General features: G+C 41.6%; 1 protein-coding gene across 4 annotated transcripts in view; it reads left to right on the plus strand.

The window, feature by feature from the left end:
* MCF2L2 (MCF.2 cell line derived transforming sequence-like 2) overlaps positions 1-20481 on the plus strand; it is a 474009-nt gene that overhangs the window by 139352 nt on the left and 314176 nt on the right. For all 4 annotated transcript variants that reach the window (XM_073578748.1, XM_073578751.1, XM_073578750.1 and 1 more), the window contains exons 8-9: positions 16186-16310; positions 18414-18528. In XM_073578748.1, coding sequence (XP_073434849.1) covers positions 16186-16310; positions 18414-18528 — 240 coding nt within the window. The remainder of the gene's footprint in view (positions 1-16185; positions 16311-18413; positions 18529-20481) is intronic.

Genomic DNA, 20481 nt, shown 5'->3' on the forward strand with positions numbered 1-20481 from the left:
GCTCAATTTTCCAAGACCCGTAGCATCTCCATTTTTTGTGATCTCGGGTTGGGTGCAGGCTTATTTTTTTGCATGCCGAGCTCACGTTTTTAATGATTCCAATTTTGTGCAGATACGTTCTTTTTATTGCCAGTTTTTGTATTTTAATGCAATGTCGCTTCAACCAAAAAAACGTAATTCTGCTGTTTTGATTTTTGTTATTGCTACGCCGTTTAGTGATCAGGTTACTTCTTTTTTTGTTGTTGATAGATCGGGCGATTTTGAAAGCGGCGATACCAAATATGTGTAGGTTTGATTTCTTTTTATTGTTTTATTTTGATTGGGGCGAAAGGGGGGTGATTTGAACTTTTATTTTTTTATATTTTTAAATACTTTTTTTTTTTTTACTTTTGGCATGCTTCAATAGCCTCCATAGGAGGCTAGAAGCTGTCATAGCGCGATCACTTCTGCTACATAGAGGTGATGCTCAGATCACCTCTATGCAGCAGAATTACAAGCTTGCTATGAGCGCCGACCACAGGGTGGCGCTCATAGCAATCTTACATCAACAACCATAGAGGTCTCGAGGAGACCTCTGGCTGTGATGGCAATGCAGCGATGACCCCCCGATCACGTGACGGGGGTCGTCGCTGCGCGTATTTCCGGACTGGCGTCCGGAAATGCATTTAAATGCCCGCTGTCAGAGTCTGACAGCGGCATTTAAGTACTTAATAGGCGCGGATGGATCGCGATTCCGCTCGCGCCTATTTCGGGCACATGTCAGCTGTTAAAAACAGTTGACATGTCGCAGCTTTAAGGTGGTCTCACCGCCGGAGCCCACCTCAAAGCAGGGTATACTGCCAGCTGACGTACTATTCCGTCAGCTGGCAGTAAGGGGTTAAGAATCAACCGTTTATAGTCTACATTATGATGTCCGAGACACTACATACATGTGCATAGATGTCAGTAGCCAAAGAAATTGTTCAAAAGTGTTTTGCAGACGATTTTCATTTAAAATCTGTGTCAGATGCTTCTTGAATAAGATTCCAGCAATAGTCAGCCAGCATTGACGTACTCCACTTTCCCTGGTACCTTTTCTCCATCAGTGCAATGTCTTGATGAAATCTTTCACCGTCTTAATCGCTAACGGCACCAAGATTGGCTGGAAAAAAGTCCAAGTGAGAATGTAGAAAATGCATTTTTAGTGATATATTGCATTTCATCAAATGATATGCTGTGAGCATGTTGTCCACGAGTTGTTCAAAGTTTGATGCCCTGCTGTTGCCAAGGAAGTTGAAGGTCACATCTTTAAAGGCTGTCCATGCCACTTGTTCAGCACCTTGCAAAAAAACGTCAAAGCTACTGTCATTCATTATATCCCTGATCTGTGGGCCAATAAAAAATACCTTCTTTCATCTTCGCATCAATTATTCTTGGAAATTTCTCTCGCAAGTAAGAAAAGGCTTCTGATTCTTTGTTCATTGCTTTGACAAAATTCTTCTTAAGCCCAAGTTTAATATGCAAAGGAGGGAGAAATGTCTTTGCTGGATCAACGAGAGGATTATGTTTAACATTCTTCTGTTCAGCAACCAGGTTTTCAAGGAGTGGCCAGTTCTTTCTGAAATAGTGCATTTCTCGTGCACAACTGTCCCACTCACAAATAAAACAACAATACTTGGTATATCCAAGCTACAGTCCAAGAGGTGCAACAACTTTTAGATCATCACATATGTTCCAGTTATAATTTCTATTAATGTGGGTCAACAGTAACTCCATATTCTCATACGTTTCTTTCATGTGTACGGCATGTCCAATAGGTATAGAAGGATAGATATTTCTGTTGTGTAGTAAAACAGCCTTCAGACCTTCAGACTTAAAACTGACAAGTCAATGAACAGCCGCCATTCCTTCGGGTCATGTTCGCATCCAAGAGCACCAAACAACCCCAAGATGTCGTTGCAAAAGGTTAAATTGTCGACATGGTTGAAAAATTGATTAAGGTCTTCTTGACAACTACGAAAAACAGAAACTTTTGTTCCTGTTAATAAGAGATTCCATTCTTGTAGCCTTGATCCCAATAATTCTGCCTCCCTTTTTGACAATTTCAAATCTCTCACCAGGTCACTCAGATCAGCTTGACTGAACAGATGTGGATTAGATGTAGAAGGCTCAAAGTCTTGGTCTGCAGCAGTTTCATTTTCCACTGACATTGTTAGTTCATCTTCGTCCTCCATTGTCCATACTTTGGATGGCTTTGGAGCACAAAGACTTTCATCTTGTGGCACTAGTCTTATGTCTGAAAGAAGATTAGGATATTCTATTGATTTCTTGTTCTTTGCTGAATACCCTGTTACATTTGTAAGGCAGAAGTAGCAATCTGTTACATGATCTCTAGGCTCTCCATATCATTGGGACAGCAAATGGCATTGAAGGTCGTAATCCATTCAGCCATACTCTAAGTATGTCAGTATTGTCTTTTGATTCCTCCCCTGCCCAGGAGATGTGGTATGCTCCGTATACGGTCAGTCGAATGGTTCACTGCGCCTGCGCGGAATTCGCATAATAAGTGCTTGCATATGTGTATATCAGCGATTTATGTTATTTCAGTGGAAAATTCAGTATATACAGTTTCAGAAAAAGTTCATATATGAGTTTTTAGAATTATAACAGAATATTATATAGTTTCGTATCATATCTCAAAAACCGTACGTGATAGGATAAATCTGAAGTAATTTCTGAAATTAGCATGAAAAAACCTATCAGGAACACTCAAAATTGTCCGAGGGACAAAACCTTGGTAACACAGTGTAATCCGAACCTCCCACTACCATTTCCAAGACTTCTCGCGTGCTGTGACAATTCTTTGGAATACACTACCCATGACAATTAGATTAATCCCCAATACCCACAGTTTTAAGCGTGCCCTAAAAATGCATATCTTCAGACTGGCCTATCACCTCAGCATATTTATCTAACTATCCCATTGTTGCCCATTCAAAATTTTATTCCTAACCAGGACCCTTGTATCATCTGTTCTCAAATCCTTTATGCATTTAGCAGCCCTCTGTATCTGTACTGTCACACATACTGACCGATTCATGCAGCATTGCATGAACACCCTTTTTATTACATTGATGGCAGGACCGTACAATGAAAGCAATTGTTACCATCCACCTTTCGTGTCCCCCCTATTTCCTCAGAGATTGTAAGCTTGCAAGCAGAGCCCTCATTCCTTTTGGTATCTGTTGATTTATGTGATTGCTATTATTCTGTAAAGTCTTTTATTGTCTGTACAAGTCCTGTCTAAAATGTAAAGTGCTGCGCAATATGTTGACGCTATAGAAATAAAATTATTATTATTATTATAAGTGGCGCAATAGGAGCCAAGGAAGACTCATAGTTCACTGTATTTATGGTGCAAGCTCTCTTTCTGCCACCCTTGCCCCAATTACCAGTAAGGCCTGTTTCACACTTCCGTTTTTGTGTCCGCCAAACGGATCCGTTTCCGTTTTTTTGACGGAAACTGATGCAAACGGATCCGTTTTTTTTAAAAACGGATCCGTTTTTTTGACGGATCCGCGGTAACCGTAATGGAAGTCTATGGGACAAAAAAAAACGGATCCTGCAAAAAATGGCGGATCCGTTTTTTTACGGAAAACAACGGATTTTGACGGATTTGAAAAAACGGAAGTGTGAAACAGGCCTAACTGATGGCTGACTACTGTACAGTCATGGCCAAAAGTTTTGAGAATGACACAAATATTATGTTTTCACATGATCTGCTGGCCTCTGGTTTTTATGTGTTTGTCAGATGTTTTTATCACATACAGAAATATAATTGCAATCATATTATGAGTAGCAAAAGGTTATATTGACAGTTAGAATGAGTTAATGCAGCAAGTCAATATTTGCAGTGTTGACCCTTCTCCTTCAGGACCTCAGCAATTCTCCCTGGCATGCTCTCAATCAACTTCTGGATCAAATCCTGACTGATAGCAGTCCATTCTTGCAAAATCAATGCTTTTATTTTGTCTGAATTTGAAGGTTTTTGTTTGTCCACCCGTCTCTTGATGATTGACCACAAGTTCTCAATGGGATTAAGATCTGGGGAGTTTCCAGGCCATGGTCCCAAAATCTCTGTTTTGTTCCCTGAGCCATTTAGTTATCACCTTTGCTTTATGGCAAGGTGCTCCATCATGTTGAAAAAGGCATTGTTGATCGCCAAACTGCTCTTGGACGGTTGGGAGAAGTTGCTCTTGGAGGACATTCTGGTACCATTCTTTATTCATGGCTGTGTTTTTAAGCAAGACTGAGAGAGAGCTCATTCCCTTGGCTGAGAAGCAACCCCACACATGAATGGTTTCAGGATGCTTGACAGTTGGCATGAGACAAGACTGGTGGTAGCGCTCACCTGGTCTTCTCCGAATAAGCCGTTTTCCAGATGTCCCAAACAATCGAAAAGGGGATTCATCAGAGAAAATGACTTTACCCCAGTCCTCAGAAGTCCACTCCCTGTACCTCTTGCAGAATATCAGTCTGTCCATGATGTTTTTCCTGGAGAGAAGTGGCTTCTTTGCTGCCCTCCTTGAGACCAGGCCTTGCTCCAAGAGTCTCCGCCTCACAGTGCGTGCAGATGCACTCACACCTGCCTGCTGCCATTCCTGAGCAAGCTCTGCACTGCTGGTAGCCCAATCCCGCAGCTGAAACACTTTTAAGAGACGGTCCTGGCGCTTGCTGGTCTTTCTTGGGCGCCCTGGAGCCTTTTTGGCAACAAGGGAACCTCTCTCCTTGAAGTTCTTGATGATGCGATAGATTGTTGACTGAGGTGCAATCTTTCTAGCTGCGATACTCATCCCTGTTAGGCCATTTTTGTGCAGTGCAATGGTGACTGCACGTGTTCCTTTAGAGATAACCATGGTTAACAGAAGAGAAACAATGATGCCAAGCACCAGCCTCCTTTTAAAGTGTCCAGTGGTGTCATTCTTACTTAATCATGACAGATTGATCTCCAGCCCTGTCCTCATCAATACCCACACCTGTGTTAATGGAGCAATCACTGAAACGATGTTAGCTGGTCCTTTTAAGGCAGGGATGCAATGATGTTGAAATGTGTTTTGGGGGATAAAGTTCATTTTCTAGGCAAATATTGACTTTGCAAGCAATTGCTGTTAAGCTGATCACTCTTTATAACATTCTGGAGTATATGCAAATTGCCATTAGAAAAAATGAAGCAGTAGACTTTGTAAAAATTAATATTTGTATCATTCTCAAAACTTTTGGCCATGACTGTATATGAAAAAACACTTTGTTTATAGTGTTTTAGCCCTTGGTCCACTTCTGATGCCCATATAATTTATGTTTCTTGCTTTTTTCCGCTTTGAAAGCACCAAACTTGTGACCTTTTTTTGTTCCTCTCATCTGCTCTGCATCTCTCTTCTGGTTTTGTAAATTATTAGCTAAATTTCTCTGTAGCTTTTCCTTCCTGTGTTAAACTGTCTTCGACAAAAGTTTTGAGATTCAGAAAAGGTTTGTTTTTTACAAAATTTGCTGCTTCGGTATATTTAGATTTTTTCACAGATGCAAAGACTCAATATTTACAGTGTTGACCTTTATTTTCCAAGACTACTGCATTTCACCCTGGCAGTCTGCTGCATATCAATGCCGTTGAGAACCCGTGGCTAATTCTCAGAAAGCAGGTGTCAAACAAAATATAGAAATTGAGACAAACTCCAAGCACTGATTAGACAAGAATGTGTTGCCATTAGGGATGAGCGGACACCTGGACGTTCAGGAACTTTATTCCAAAGTTCGGTTTAGGTACCAGAACTATACCCGAACTTGAACCAGAACCCGAACCCCATTCAAAAGAATAAGGACATGTACTTTTGAGCTGGAAAATGTACCCTCTCTCTCTTTCTCCCTCCCCAATGGTCTTCTCCTGGAACTCCGAACATTGCAACGGACTTCAGGGAGAGGTCTGTGTTCGGCGTTTTGCCCTGGACACTAACTGTCCAGTATGAACCCCGAACTTTCAAGTTTGGTTTTGCTCATCTCTAATTGCCATCAGTCAGAATTTGTCCCAGAAGTTGATGTCCAGGGCAAAGAGCAGAAGTCTTGAAAAATATGGGTCTACAGTGTATATTTATAGTCTTTGAATAAACATGTATGTTTTCAACAAAAGTGTAAAAGCTTATAAAATGCTTATAAATGTGCTTCATTAATCAAAAAGATCTGATGGAAAGATTCAAAAACAATGAAGCAGCAAACTTTGTGAAAACCAATAATTGTGTCAGTCTCAAACCTTTTGGCCACGGCTGTAGTCACATGTAGTCGTATGTATTTCCTATGCTGTGACCTGGTATCACATATGCTGAGACTGTATGCATCGACAACTACTCTGTATGGCTATCTATGCTTTTACCAACTGTACTTCTGCTTTTTAGAAATTGCCACCAAGATTTCTATTGCTCAAATGAATCTATTGTTTTACAATACAGGGCGGCACGGTGGCTCAGTGGTTAGTGCTGCAGGCTTGCAGCGCTTGGGGTCCTGGGTTCAAATCCCACCAAGGACAACATCTGCAAGGAGTTTGTATGTTCTCCCCGTGTTTGCGTGGGTTTCCCCCGGGCACTCCGGTTTCCTCCCACATTCTAAAGACATACTAATAGGGAATGTGTGCAAACTGTAAAGCGCTGTGGAATATGTTAGCGCTATGTAAAAATAAAGATTATTTACAATATCCTGTCATTTCGTCTGTACGGCTCCTATTCAGACCTACAAATTTCCAAGGTTATACAGACACAAACTCTGTTCTTTACAAATACTGTGGCACATACTAAAATAACCAAAGTTTTTTTTGCTATTAATCAGAGTCCCCCAAAAACAATATAAACCATCAATTCAAGAAAGAAATACTATACTCAAGAATAAGGCAGTAGAAAAAACTATATGCACAAATAATTTTATTATAACTAAAAATATAAAAACACGAAAATTCCAAGAAAAAACACACCTAAAAACACACCATTTAAAGCCCAAAAAAACGAAAGACAGTGTGGTCAATGGTATATCATAACATGGCAATAAGAATAATAGATAATTTAGACATCAATTTATGCGAAAATACCCTTCAGTTAAACTCTGACCGTCTATCTTTAATAAGATATAAAGCAATTTATACACAAAGAGACCCTAAACCAGAGCTTTAAATTAAAGTGCATTAGTACTTGTACCCACAAGCACTTGAAAGTGCATTTCACGTATTAGCTTCATCAGGGGGTTCTATTTTTGGTCTGATTTTTCCAATCCACTGGGGCTGATTTATTAAACTACCCTCTCCAGAAATTTTAAATGCCTAAAGATCACATAGTAGTAACAGTACTAATCCTTACTCGCTCCAATGCCAGCTCTCAGATGCTGTTGTATTGGTGCCTGAACGCTGTCTGAAGTGGTGATGTCATGACTACTGCATGCCTCACCGCTGCAGCCAATCACTAAGCTTAGCAGCTCTGCTGTTGTTGACACAAGCCTCCAAGCTCAGTGATTGGTTGCAGTGGTGATGCATGCTTCAGTAGTGATGTTACTGCTGAAGTCAGAACCAAGGAATCAGGGCAGCAGTGAGGACCAGCACGGAGGGAGGTTGAATAATATGCCTATAGATTTTTGTACTACTTTCTGATTGGTTGGGGTCCACTTTTCTAAAATTGGAAATCCCCTTTAAATGTGTATGAGAAAACTGTTTTGCACGACATTTAATTGAGTAAAAAAAAATTTTGACACAGGGTCATTGTCTTTCTGAAAGCGGGTGGTTTAAGAGGTGTTACCTGAATTGCGATTTTATGCACCAAAATGGAACTGAAATTGTCTTACAGTTTGCTATAACTTAAAATATGGCATGTTTCAATACCGTCTAGTCTAAGTTTGCACTTTCTAAAACTTAGACAAGATTAATAAATTGGCTGCACTGTCTTTATTGCAAATGTCCCAGTTGTCAGCCTAAAGGCCTCCTTACACATTTGAGAAAAATCAGCAGAAGTGAATTTATCAGGCTCAGCAACCATCAAAAAGTCAGGGAGAAAGCTATTTCCAATAATACAACCCCTGGACATGATGACTTCCCAATTATCTACTATACAAAATTTATTAAATTATTGCTTCCCCATTTAGTAAATCTGTTTAACTTATTTCAATTCTCCCTAAAGAAGGCAAAGACTCTTGGCTATTCAGTACCTAGAACCCAATTTCTCTGTTGCATGCAGACATGAAGCTATGGGCTAAAATTTTAGGTAGAAGAATAAGCATCGTACTGCTAAAACTAATACTTCCAGACCAAACTGGGTTTGTGAAAGGCAGCAAAGGGTAAGATAACTCTGCTAGGGTGCTGCACACAGTGTTATATGCTTTAAGAGCAAAAGCCCTCCTGACCCTCCTTTCAAAAGATGCGGACAAAGTGTTTGACAGAATTAGGTGGTGCTTCACAGGAAGCACCTAGGCGAAATTTGCTTTTCCAACTGCATTTATAGATGCAATTCTAACACTCTTTACACTGTATCTCAAGTGCTGATAAAAGGACCAGAGAAATAATGATGTGTGTTCATGTAGAGATATCAACCTTTAAAATCAATATCAATAAATCAGAAGCCCTCAACCTCTCGACCCCAAAATGCGATATTGAGACTCTCCAGAAAAATACCCCATTTAAATGGCCAGCAAAACTTATCAAATACTTAGAAGTTAAAATTACCAACAACCCAAGAGACCTATACCAGAGCAACTTTCTACACCTTATCAACACTACAATGGCCCTTCTAAAATCCTACTACTTGCCTTAGTTGTCTTGGATGGGTACAAAAAATGTATTAAGTGGAGGTGGGATGTTCTCCTTCAATGGAAGTCTTCAAACAGAGGCTGGACAGACATCTGACTGAGATGGTTTAGTGAATCCTGCATTCTTTCTAATTTACATGGCTTTTCTAGATGTATGCTCTTACAGGAAAACTCTTACAAAATACTATCTGGCTGGTATAGGACTCCTCAATTTCTACACCATCTGGGACTAACTGACTCCAATTTGTGCTGGACATGTGGTACCTGTGTAAGAAGTTGAGTCGAGATGGAGTCAGCGGTGTGTGGTGCCCTTTAAGGCTGGAACTATTGGGCCTGTCACCACTGTTGGCGGGGGAGCCTTCCTGTGAAAGAGAGAGACCTTTCTGTCAGACAGCAGGGGGCATGGGGTATATAAGGAGACCTGAGCGCAGGAACAGGTCAGACTTGGCAGGATGGCGACAGGAGATGGTTGACTCCCTCTCCGCTGCTTGCGCTGACAACTCCACATTTCGCATACCTCAGTGTGCTGACTTTAAGACTTCTCGTGACGCTATTAAGTTACCTTCTGTTCCCGCACTGTTGGATACCCCTGTTTTACCTGAGATACAGGACAAACTGCTTAGAAACTACTCTGAAAGACCACGGGCTGTTACGGCCTGTATACGTGCTCACGACCCATGTCCGACGCCATTTGTGAGGAATACATATAAAGGACTGTTTCCACGTTCCGGCGCAACCAAGTCAAGCAGAACTGAATCCATCAGCACTGTCGGGCGGCAGTGCTACTAGTATCTCAGAAGCAGAGCCAGAGACTTTGTACATAAGTTGAGACGCCGCCAGGAGATTTTCCAGCCTTTCCCCTGCCAGAACTGCAACCGATAAGTTGTCTTGTTTTGTATATTCTTTTTATGATTGTCTTTTCCTCCCTGCGTGGAGTACTACTTGTTATTGCATGTTCAGCAAATCCTTGTTTACCCCTTCTCTGTCTCCGGTTACTCACTGCATCCCACAAACTGTTTATTCCTTACACCCATATAGGAAACCTATCGCATATAAATTCGAATTGCCCAGGTTTACAACAATTCTGGACAGATATTAACTGTTCTTTAGGTAACTAAGGTTTAACCCCTTCCTGACATCCGACGTACTATCCCGTCCATGGGACCCGGGCCCCTATGCCCATGGACGGGATAATACGTCTACCGCGATCAGCGGCGCCCACGTGGTGAGCGCCGCTGATCGCGGCCGGGTGTCAGCTGATTATCACAGCTGACACCCGGCACAATGTGTCAGGGGCGGTCACGGACCGCCCCCGACACGTTAACCCCTTGCACACCGCGATCAAACTTGATCGCGGTGTACCGGGGGTTAAAGGGAAGCATCGGCAGGGAGGGGGCTCCCTTCGTGCTTCCCTGAGCCCCCCACGGCAGCGCAGTGTGCAGCGCTGCTGCGGGGGGCTCCTTTCCTGCAGGCCCCCGAATCCAAGATGGCGACGGGGGCCTTCGGGGGCCTGCAGGAAGCTGGCTTCCTCAGTGCCTGCAAAGCGCAGGCAAGAGGAAGTCTTCTTCAATGCCTGTGACAGATTGCTGATCTGTCACAGTGATCTGTGATGTGACAGATCAGCGATCTGTCACAGGACAGTGATGTCCCACCTGGGACTATGTAATACAGTTAAAAAAAAAGTAAAAAAAAAGTGTTAAAATAATTTTTAAAAAATCGCCAAATAAATTAGAAAAAAAAAAAAATATTCCCCCAATAAATCCATTTTTTGGAAATAAAAAACCCCCCATAAAAGTACACATATTAGGTATCGCCGCGTCCTTAACGACCCGCCCTATAAAACTGTCCCATTAGTTAACCCCTTTAGCGAACCCCTTAAAAAATAAAAATAAAAAACAAAGCAAAAAATGATTTATTATCATACCGCCAAACAAAAAGTGTAATAACGCGCGATCAAAAAGACGCATATAAATATCCATGGTACCGCTGAAAACGTAATCTTGTCCCACAAAAAACGAGCCGCCATACAGCATCATTAGCAAAAAAATAAAAAAGTTATAGCTCGCAGAATAAAGCGATGCAAAAATAATTATTTTTATATAAAATAGTTTTCATTGCATAAAACCGACAAAACATAAAAAAACGACCTAAATGAGCTATCGCTGTAACCGTACTGACCGGAAGAATAAAACCGCTTTATCAATTTTACCACACGCGGAACGGTGTAAACGCACCCCCCCAAAAGAAATTCATGAAACGCTGGTTTTTGTTCATTCTGTGTCCCAAAAATCGGAATAAAAAGCGATCAAAAAATGTCACGTGCCCGAAAATGGTACCTATAAAAACGTCAACTCGTCCAGCAAAAAATAAGACCTCGCATGACTCGGTGGGTCAAAATACGGAAAAATTATAGCTCTCAATATGTGGTGATGCAAAAACTATTTTTACAATAAAAAGCGTCTTTTAGCGTGCGACAGCTGCCAAACATAAAACCGCCATAAATAGTAAATCAAACCCCCCGTTATCACTCCCTTAGTTAGGGAAAAATAATAAAAAAAATGTATTTCCATTTTCCCGTTAGGGTTAGGGCTAGGGCTAGGGTTAGGGTTAGGGCTGAGATTAGGGTTAGGGGTGTGTTGGGGTTCGGGTTGGAGTTAGAATTGGGGGTTTCCACTGTTTGGGCACATCAGGGGCTCTCCAAATGCAACATGGTGTCTGATCTCAATTCCAGCCAATTCTGAGTTGAAAAAGTCAAATGGTGCTCCTTCCCTTCCAAGCTCTGCCATGCGCCCAAACAGTGTTTTACCCCCACATGTAGGGTACCAGCTTACTCAGGACAAATTGCAAAACAATTTTTGGGGTCCAATTTCTCCTGTTACCCTTAGGAAAATAAAAAATTGGGGGCAAAAATATCATTTTTGTGGAAAAAAATGATTTTTTTATTTTCACGTCCGAGCGTTATAAACTTCTGTGAAGCACTTGGGGGTTCAAAGTGCTCACCACACATCTAGATAAGTTCCGTGGGGGGTCTAGTGTCCAAAATGGGGTCACTTGTGGGGAGTTTCAATAGTTTAGGTACATCAGGGGCTCTCCAAACGCACATGACACCCGCAGACCATTCCATCAAAGTCTGCATTCCAAAACGTCACTACTTCCCTTCCGAGCCCCGACATGTGTCCATACAGTAGTTTTCTCCCACATATGGGGTGTCAGCGTACTCATGACAAATTGGACAACAGCTTTTGGGGTCCAATTTCTCCTGTTACCCTTGGGAAAATGAAAAAAATTGGGGACTAATTGATCATGTTTGTGGAAAAAATACAAATTTTTTATTTTCACGCCCGGGCGTTATAAACTTCTGTGAAGCACTGGGGGGTTCAAAGTGCTCACCACACATCTAGATAAGTTCCTTGGGGGGTCTAGTTTACAAAATGGTGTCATTTGTGGGGGGTTTCCACTGTTTAGGTACATCAGGGGTTTTCCAATCGCGACATGGTGTCCGATCTCAATTCCAGCCAAAAACGTCAAATGGCGCTGCTTCCCTTCCAAGCTCTGCCATGCGCCCAAATAGTGGTTTACCCCCACATGTGGGGTATCAGCATACTCAGGACAAATTGCACAATAACTTTTAGGGTCCTGTTACCCTTGGGAAAATAAAAATTGGGGTGAAAAGATCATTTTTGTGGAAAAAATATGATTTTTTAATTGTACCGCTGTACGTTATAAGCTTCTGTAAAGCCCTTGTGGGTTCAAAGTTCTCACAACATATCTAGATAAGTTCCTTGGGGGGTCTAGTTTCCAAAATGGGGTCACTTGTAGGGGGTTTCCACTGTTTAGGTACATCAGGGACTCTCCAAACGTGACATGGCGTCCGATCTGAATTCCAGCCAATTTTGCATTGAAAAAGTCAAACGGCGCGCCTTCCATTCTGAGCTCTGCCATGCGCCGAAACATTCGTTCCCCCCACATATCAGGTATCAGCGTACTCAGGACAAATTGCAGAATAACTTTTGCAGTCCAATTTCTCCTGTTACCCTTAGTAAAATAAAAAAAATTGAACCTGAAGTATTTTTTTTGTGAAAAAAAGTTAGATGTTCATTTTTTTTTAAATATTCAAAAAAATTCCTGTGATGCACCTAAAGGGTTAATAAACTTCTTGAATGTGGTTTTGAGCACCTTAAGGGGTGCAGTTTTTAGAATGGTGTCACTTTTGGGTATTTTCTATCATATAGACCCCCTCAAAGTGGCTTCAAATGTGATGTGGTCCGTAAAAATAAAATGGTGTTGTAAAAATGAGAAATCGCTGGTCAACTTTTAACCCTTATAACTTCCTAACAAAAAAAAATTTTGGTTCCAAAATTGTGCTGATGTAAAGTAAATATGTGGGAAATGTTGGTTATCAAGTTTTTTGTGTGCCGTATCTCTGTGATTTAAGGGCATAAAAATTCAAAGTTGGAAAATTGCGAAATTTTCGCCAAATTACCGTTTTTCTCACAAATAAACGCAAGTTATTTGAATGAAATTTTACCACTATCATGAAGTACAATATGTCACGAGAAAACAGTGTCAGAATCACCGGGATCCATGGAAGCGTTCCAGAGTTATGACCTCATAAAGGTACAGTGGTCAGAATTGTAAAAATTGGCCCGGTCATGAACGTGCAAACCACCCTTGGGAGTGAAGGGGTTAATAACCAGAAACCAAAAGCCAGTTGAAGTACTATTGTCCTGCCCCTTTACAAATTTGAAAACAAAAATACATGAACTATGCCACTATTGGTAGGGGCTGCAGAATATCCAATCCCAATCCATTGGAAGTAATCCACTTGTCACGTGCCCTGTCCTGAGTGACACGGCCAGCAGGCCGGTAACTGTTACAACAGGATGCGGCATGTGTAATTGTCCTATGTGACGCGGCCCGCAGGCCGGTAACTAATACAATAAGACAAAGGGAATAGGGAAAACCTGGGTAACAATAACAATGGTGGCCCTGCGATAAGGAACGGGGGACGTGGAGACCTCCTGCTCTCCCCTGAGTCAGTGTCTCTACACTCCTATCGTTCCCTAGGCCGCTTCCGCACCGGGCGCCGATCAGAAGCCTAAAAACCCTGACTTGCCCTGCACCTCACTAGGGAATTTGTTGGTGCGGAAACTAATCCCACCACTGCACTAAACACACATAAGGAAAAGTGACATAACAGGGGAACACCACTTAGCTTTGCTCAGTTGCTTACGCTCCCAGCAACAGAGCCCACCACCTGCTTGCACCTTTTCCTCCACCGAGTCCAACATCTGGGTGCACTGTCCAGCAACGGATCTTCTCAGCACCATAGTGCAGCCTTGGAGAAAACAGAGTCCACACCTGCGTGCAGCTGTCCAGAAGCAGAGTCCAGCAAATGAGTCCAGCTTTTCTGCAAAGAGTCCAACATTTTGAGTCCAGCTTTCCGCAACCGAGTCCAGCATTCTGAGTGCAGCTCTACACCATAGCTGCCACTCCACCAAGCAATGCCAGCCCTCCTTGCAGACACCATAGCTGACACTCCACCAATCCATGCCAGCCCTCCTTGCAGACACCATAGCTGCTACTCCAGCACTCTGACTGGGCTGCCAGTGACTCTACTTCAGCTCCATTCTTCACCCAGGCTTGCTTGCAAATGAGGAACTTATCACCAACAGTGATTAGCACACCTGATACTCTTTTATAGAGCAATCACACCTGTTACATAATGACGTGCACAACTAAGGTAACCAGAGTGCAATGACCTTAATGGCCACCGGGGGGAAAACTACAACTGAAATCACCACAGTGCAATGACCCTAATGACCACGGGGGCAAAACCACCTTTGGCACACAGCCAAAGAAAAAAAAAAAGGTTACCTTGTGCATTTAATCTGTCAGATCCAACCTGGATCGTGACACCACTCCTCCGACCCACCCAGAATGGTTAGACAAAATATGTATAATTTACCAACTAGAAGAATTGTCTTACTTGGAAACGCACACACATTCATCATTCCGGAAAACTTGGACAATGTGGACACTAAAATTTGGCACAGACACCTAACCGATAAAACCTCCAACCTTACCTTGCCCTAACCCCACATCCTCCCTTGGCCACCGTCTCTTATTCGCCCCTTCTTAATTACCCCTATTTTATTGACATTATTCGATTGAGTCTTTATGTTATTCTCTTACCGAGATTTGATGGACTCACCTAGTTTACTCTGTTCTAGTCACTTATTATTTTTCTCATTTATACTTAGCTCTTTGATATGGTTTTTGTACTCTTCCTATATACCCTGATTCATATTGTTAATTTGCAATCACATGTATATACAATTGGTTGCTGTTACTTTATATGTTCTTTAAATAAAGAATTATTTTTTAAAAAAGTCAGAGAGAAAATAGAATACATGAAAGCAATAATAAAAATAGAAAAAATAGAAAACTTCCATTATTTTTCAGTCTGCCACCTCGTTGTTTACCTTGTAGCACATATGGGACCCAGCCAAGGTTGCCGACATCATTTTTTATTTTTCCTGGACAGCCTTTCAAGAAAGTCATGGACAGACAATATTTTTTACAGACACATTGGAAAACCATAATAAATCATTAACATTATCATTGATACAAGTCTAAAGCCCATCATTCTTATATGAAGACATCAGCTATAGTCACTGTGAACTGTAAAAGGATGATAATTACAGTCAAAATATTATTGTATAAGTTCATTGAGCTTCAAAAAAAAATCATGGACACCTTAAATTTTTCTTACGGACAGGGCAATAAAGCACCCTATTTTTACTGACTGTCCTGGAATTTTTAGATGGTTGGCAACCAAGGACACAGCAGCTAGAATGCCTGATGAAACATGTGCCATTGGTGTTGGGGGCATCATGAAAACACCTTGCCATGGACAGGGTATGTCAATACAGGGCTAGCAAACATAATATTTGCCCCACTTGAAGGGAGGCCTAAACTTGTGTGCAAAGTGAAGTGGCTGGTGAAGATACACAGAGGGACTACCGTCTGACTACGTTATAGCATAGCTAATAAGATGGTTTCAGTAGTCTTATTAGATAACACCAGCAATGACTCAGGTAATATCCTATGTAATCTACAAGAGGAGATCTATTGAAGTGATATTTTATCTGTTTTTGGGGATTTATGTTTTTTTATATTTATATATTCAAAGTAAATAAAATGAAAACAAGAGATGTATGCATGTAAATATGAGAGTGATCAGCACCATCATTTTTTCTCATTGAAGCTTTCCAAGGCTGATTTTGCAATTTTTTCCAAAGTCAAATCTAGAGACAATTTACTGTATGGACAAAAACAACATAACCTCCTTATAACAGCTCAATATTTATTTTCCAGGATGATTTAAAGCTAGCAGTGCAACAAGGTGGGACCCTGCTCTCCTGCATAAAGGAGCCAGTGTCCAAAGACCCAAACTGCAAACTGACACCGGATGAGCTGGAGAACATGGCTACTGTTGAAAGGTCTGTACAGTGCGCACAAGTTCTCATTAAATCAATCCCATTTAGTTTAATACTAAAATGGCAAATCTCTGAGTGCGATCTAGCAAGTAACAGTTACATATTTGTAGGTCTGACTTAATCATGGATTACCCAAGTATCTGTAAGCATGTGTCCTTCAGTGAGCATGTCCATCAATAATAATAATACATTTTATTTCTATAGCGCCGACATATTTCGCAGCACTTTACATTTCAGAGGGGACTTATACAGACAATAGACATTACAGCATAACAATAATCACATAGATCATAACAAATACCAAGAGGAATGAGGGCCCTGCTCGCAAGCTTACAGTCTATGAGGGGAAAAATAAAGGGAGACACGAAAGGTGGGTGGTAACAGTTGCCCTGATTGGATGGACCAGCCATAATGTTAAGTGTGTAACAGTACAGACGCAGAGGGCTAATGGATGCATAAAGCATGTGGGAACAAGATGCGGGGAACCTGGTTATGGTAAAACTTTTGGCTGTGCCACATAGGGATAGATTAGGTTAATGTGTTGAGGCGGTAGGCCAGTCTGAATAAATGCGTTTTCAGGGCACGCTTAAAATTGTGGGAATTGGGGACTAATCGTATTGACCTGGGAAGTGCATTCCAAAGAATTTGCGCAACACGTGTATAGTCTTGAAGACGGGAGTGGGAGGTTCTGCTTATTGAGGATGCTAACCTCAGGTCATCAGCAGAACGGAGGGCGTGGGTAGGATGGTATACTGAAACAAGGGAGGAGATGTAGGGTGGTGCTGAGCCATGAAGAGCTTTGTGGGTGAGGGTAATAAGTTTGTACTGGAATCTGGAGTGGATTGGTAGCCAGTGTAATGACTGGCACAAGGTAGAGGCATCGGTGTAACGATTGGCGAGGAATATGATCCTGGCTATAGCATTCAAGACAGATTGGAGGGGGGAGAGTTTGGTAAGAGGGAGACCGATTAGAAGAGACTTACAGTAGTCGAGATGAGAATGAATAAGAGAAACAGTAAGAGTTTTTGCGGAGTCAAGAGTAAGAAAAGGTTGAATATTTCACTACAGATTACTTTCTTAAAGTATTAGGAACAGCAAGAAAGTAACTCATTTATTCCTTTCTCTTTCTTATGGAATTTATAATTATAGAGATCATAGCACTTTCAGGACACTATTCTATATCTAGGACAAGTTGAAGTATATGAAAATAGTCTGTTTTCATTCATTTCATCCCTCAATGCACTTTTTCTGTTTCTTTTGTTAAAATGATTGAATAATTATTAAAGGGAGGGATTCCGAAAATGAAGAAGCCCAGCATATGGGTTTATAAAGATGACCGTTTTTCACATACAAGTTCTGAGTTTTTCATCCCTAGAACATATACCCATTATAGTTTATTGATCTGTTCACAAGTCTGCGGGGTTTTTTTTACAATCCATGTGTCCATCCAAAAAAATCACAGAAGTATGTCCGTCTTTAATCAGAGTCACTGATCAAAATCATCTATGCAAGTCTCTGGGTCAGTGACAGCCAGGGGTAGCACATGTATGCCATCTGTGTGCAACCCATATGCAGTCTGTTTTTAACATTGCATCGGGTAGGAGGACAACATTATGAGAGCATTTGAGACTTTAAAGGTGACTATATGTCAATTTCACTTAGATCTACACTGCTTATATTGAGATTTTTTTTAATCTGTCATCAAAATATGCTGCCTTATGTAAGCACACTATATTATAGTAACAAATCCATACTGCTCTGTAATGTTATGGCATTCTACTGCTAGGAGCCCTAAAACATTAGTGTAGCCAGGGCATCAATTCACAGGCTGCTGTTTACGTACATATATACAGAAGTCCGTCAAAGTACGGTTGGGTGGAGGGGAGTGCTCTCCTAAACTCTGGGCCCCGAATATATCAAGACTGGTGTTACATATCCACGTCGTGACGAAGAGTGTGCTGGAGTAACATGCTTCCTTATCCAGGATGGCTGACGGAGCATATGCTCTTTGTGTGGGGGATAAATATTTGCAGCTGTAGACAGTTTTTCATATTTTCCATCCCTTTTCTGCATTTGCTTACATTTTTTCTGCCCTGTTCTCACCAGGTTACTGGCTCAGTTGGATGAAACAGATAAAGCTTTCAACCAGTTTTGGAGCCGCCATCATCTGAAACTAGAACAGTGCTTACAGCTGCGACACTTTGAGCATGATTTCAGAGAGGTAATTGAAGTATAATTGTGACTCACTGGGACATATTTATGAAAAGTGTCTAAGTTTGCATTGCTTAAAACTTAGGCTTGCAGTGTTGGTTTTATTCAAATTTATGATTCTGGCATAAACACATTCATAAATTGTGTCCAAAATTGACTTATTCAGTATCAAGTATGAGTGCCACACGCAGACATACCAGACTTAGCTGCTATCAATCAGGTTATGAATGGTTGTCTTAGGAATGTTCTTCCACGCTGAATGCACGCAATTTATCAAGATCCACTGCTGGAAGCTTCATTTGCAGTTCCCGCCCAATGACATCCCAGATGTGCTCAATAAGGCCACACAGTCTGCTCACAGTAGAACGAGCAAAATGCAGCCTGTCATTGTTGTGTAGAAAAATGGATCCTGAGACAATTTAGAGAAATGTTGGTGCCTCTGGTTCCACCACCAAATCAATGTAGCGCCAAGCTGTTAGTGTATTTGGAATGATGGCTAGAGGGGTGCGGAGATTGTACATTATGGCTCCCCACAACATAAGCCCAAGAGCAAGAATGTGTGATGTTTTCTCTTGAGGGGTCCACATGGTTGTATCAAATTTGAAGAATGGAATACAGCAATCTATTTTGTACTGCAAGTGAAATTAGGTATTACATTACTAAGTGTAAGGCATTAAAGAGCATCTACACAAACCATTAGAAGTCATTTCACAACATCACTACAGACCAAATGTCTAGCTACTGGTGTTTCATTGACCTCACACCATTTCCTTCAAAGGCTATCACAGTGTAGAAAAGGACCATTATGGAGGCTGGAATGGGGGTCTATACTTTTCAGCATGAGTCCTGTTTTTGACTTATTTGCTATAATAGCCAGAGATTGGTCTGGAGACCACGTTGGCAACAACATGAAGTTGCCTTTACAAGTGAACAAGAAAGTGTCCCAGGAGTGATTTTTAGACATGACCATACCAGGTCAACAGCTGTACGTGCTACTGTATGCATCCTGCATGGTCTAAGCATGGTACCATTTCCTTCAGCATCTCCTGACTTGTCTCCCATCACACACATCTGATCTGAGATGTCATTGGTCAGCAATTACAATGGGAGAGGCTGGTAGTGGATCTTTGATAATTTGCATGCCTAATTGCATTCGGTGTGGTGGAGCATTCCTCAGACAATCATTGGGCAGCACGGTGGCTCAGTGGTTAGTTCTGCAGGTAGGATTCGAACCTTCCTGTCCCAACAAGGACAACATTTGCAAGGAGTTTGTATGTTCTCCCCGTGTTTGCGTGGGTTTCCTCCCACACTCCAAAGACATACTGATAGGGAATTTAGATTGTGAGTCCCATCGGGGACAGTGATGAAAATGTGTGCAAACTGTAAAGCGCTGCGGAATATGTTAGCGCTATATAAAGATTATTTATTTATTAATAACCGCATAGGAAATCAGGGGGCTCTGGCCTTTCAAAAAATGTCGGCAGAGCCCCCCGTAGCAACGGAGACCACCGCGCGGCATGGGAAATTCCATCGCCGCACGCCGGGCACCCCGTCATCCCAGTTTGCGGTCTGCAGCAACGGTACTAGTAAAGGTATATACACGTTATTAGACGCACCCCCATTTTCCCCCCAAATTTTTTGGGGAAAAGTGCGTCTTATAATCCGTAAAATACGGTATATTTTTTTACATTACACACTTGAGTAGAGACATCGTAAGAATTTTAAATTTCAGTCCAAAGTCGGCTGAAGGATGGAATTTTTTACATTTTGTAATTAGTTTGCATGCAGGGAGTATGCCACTTTCACGTTATTAAATAGGAATGGATACAGACAATGGAGACAACTTGATGGACACATACATGGTTGAAATCTTCACACCGGTACCCTTGGCTGGCCAGTAGTCTGTAACTGCATAGTCAGCAGTTCTGTTCCATTTACTGAAATAGTTGCTGCTGATAAAGTG

The sequence above is a fragment of the Dendrobates tinctorius genome, unplaced genomic scaffold (assembly GCF_039654945.1).
Source record: "Dendrobates tinctorius isolate UK_male_01 unplaced genomic scaffold, ASM3965494v1 ptg000060l, whole genome shotgun sequence".
NCBI lineage: Eukaryota > Metazoa > Chordata > Amphibia > Anura > Dendrobatidae > Dendrobates > Dendrobates tinctorius.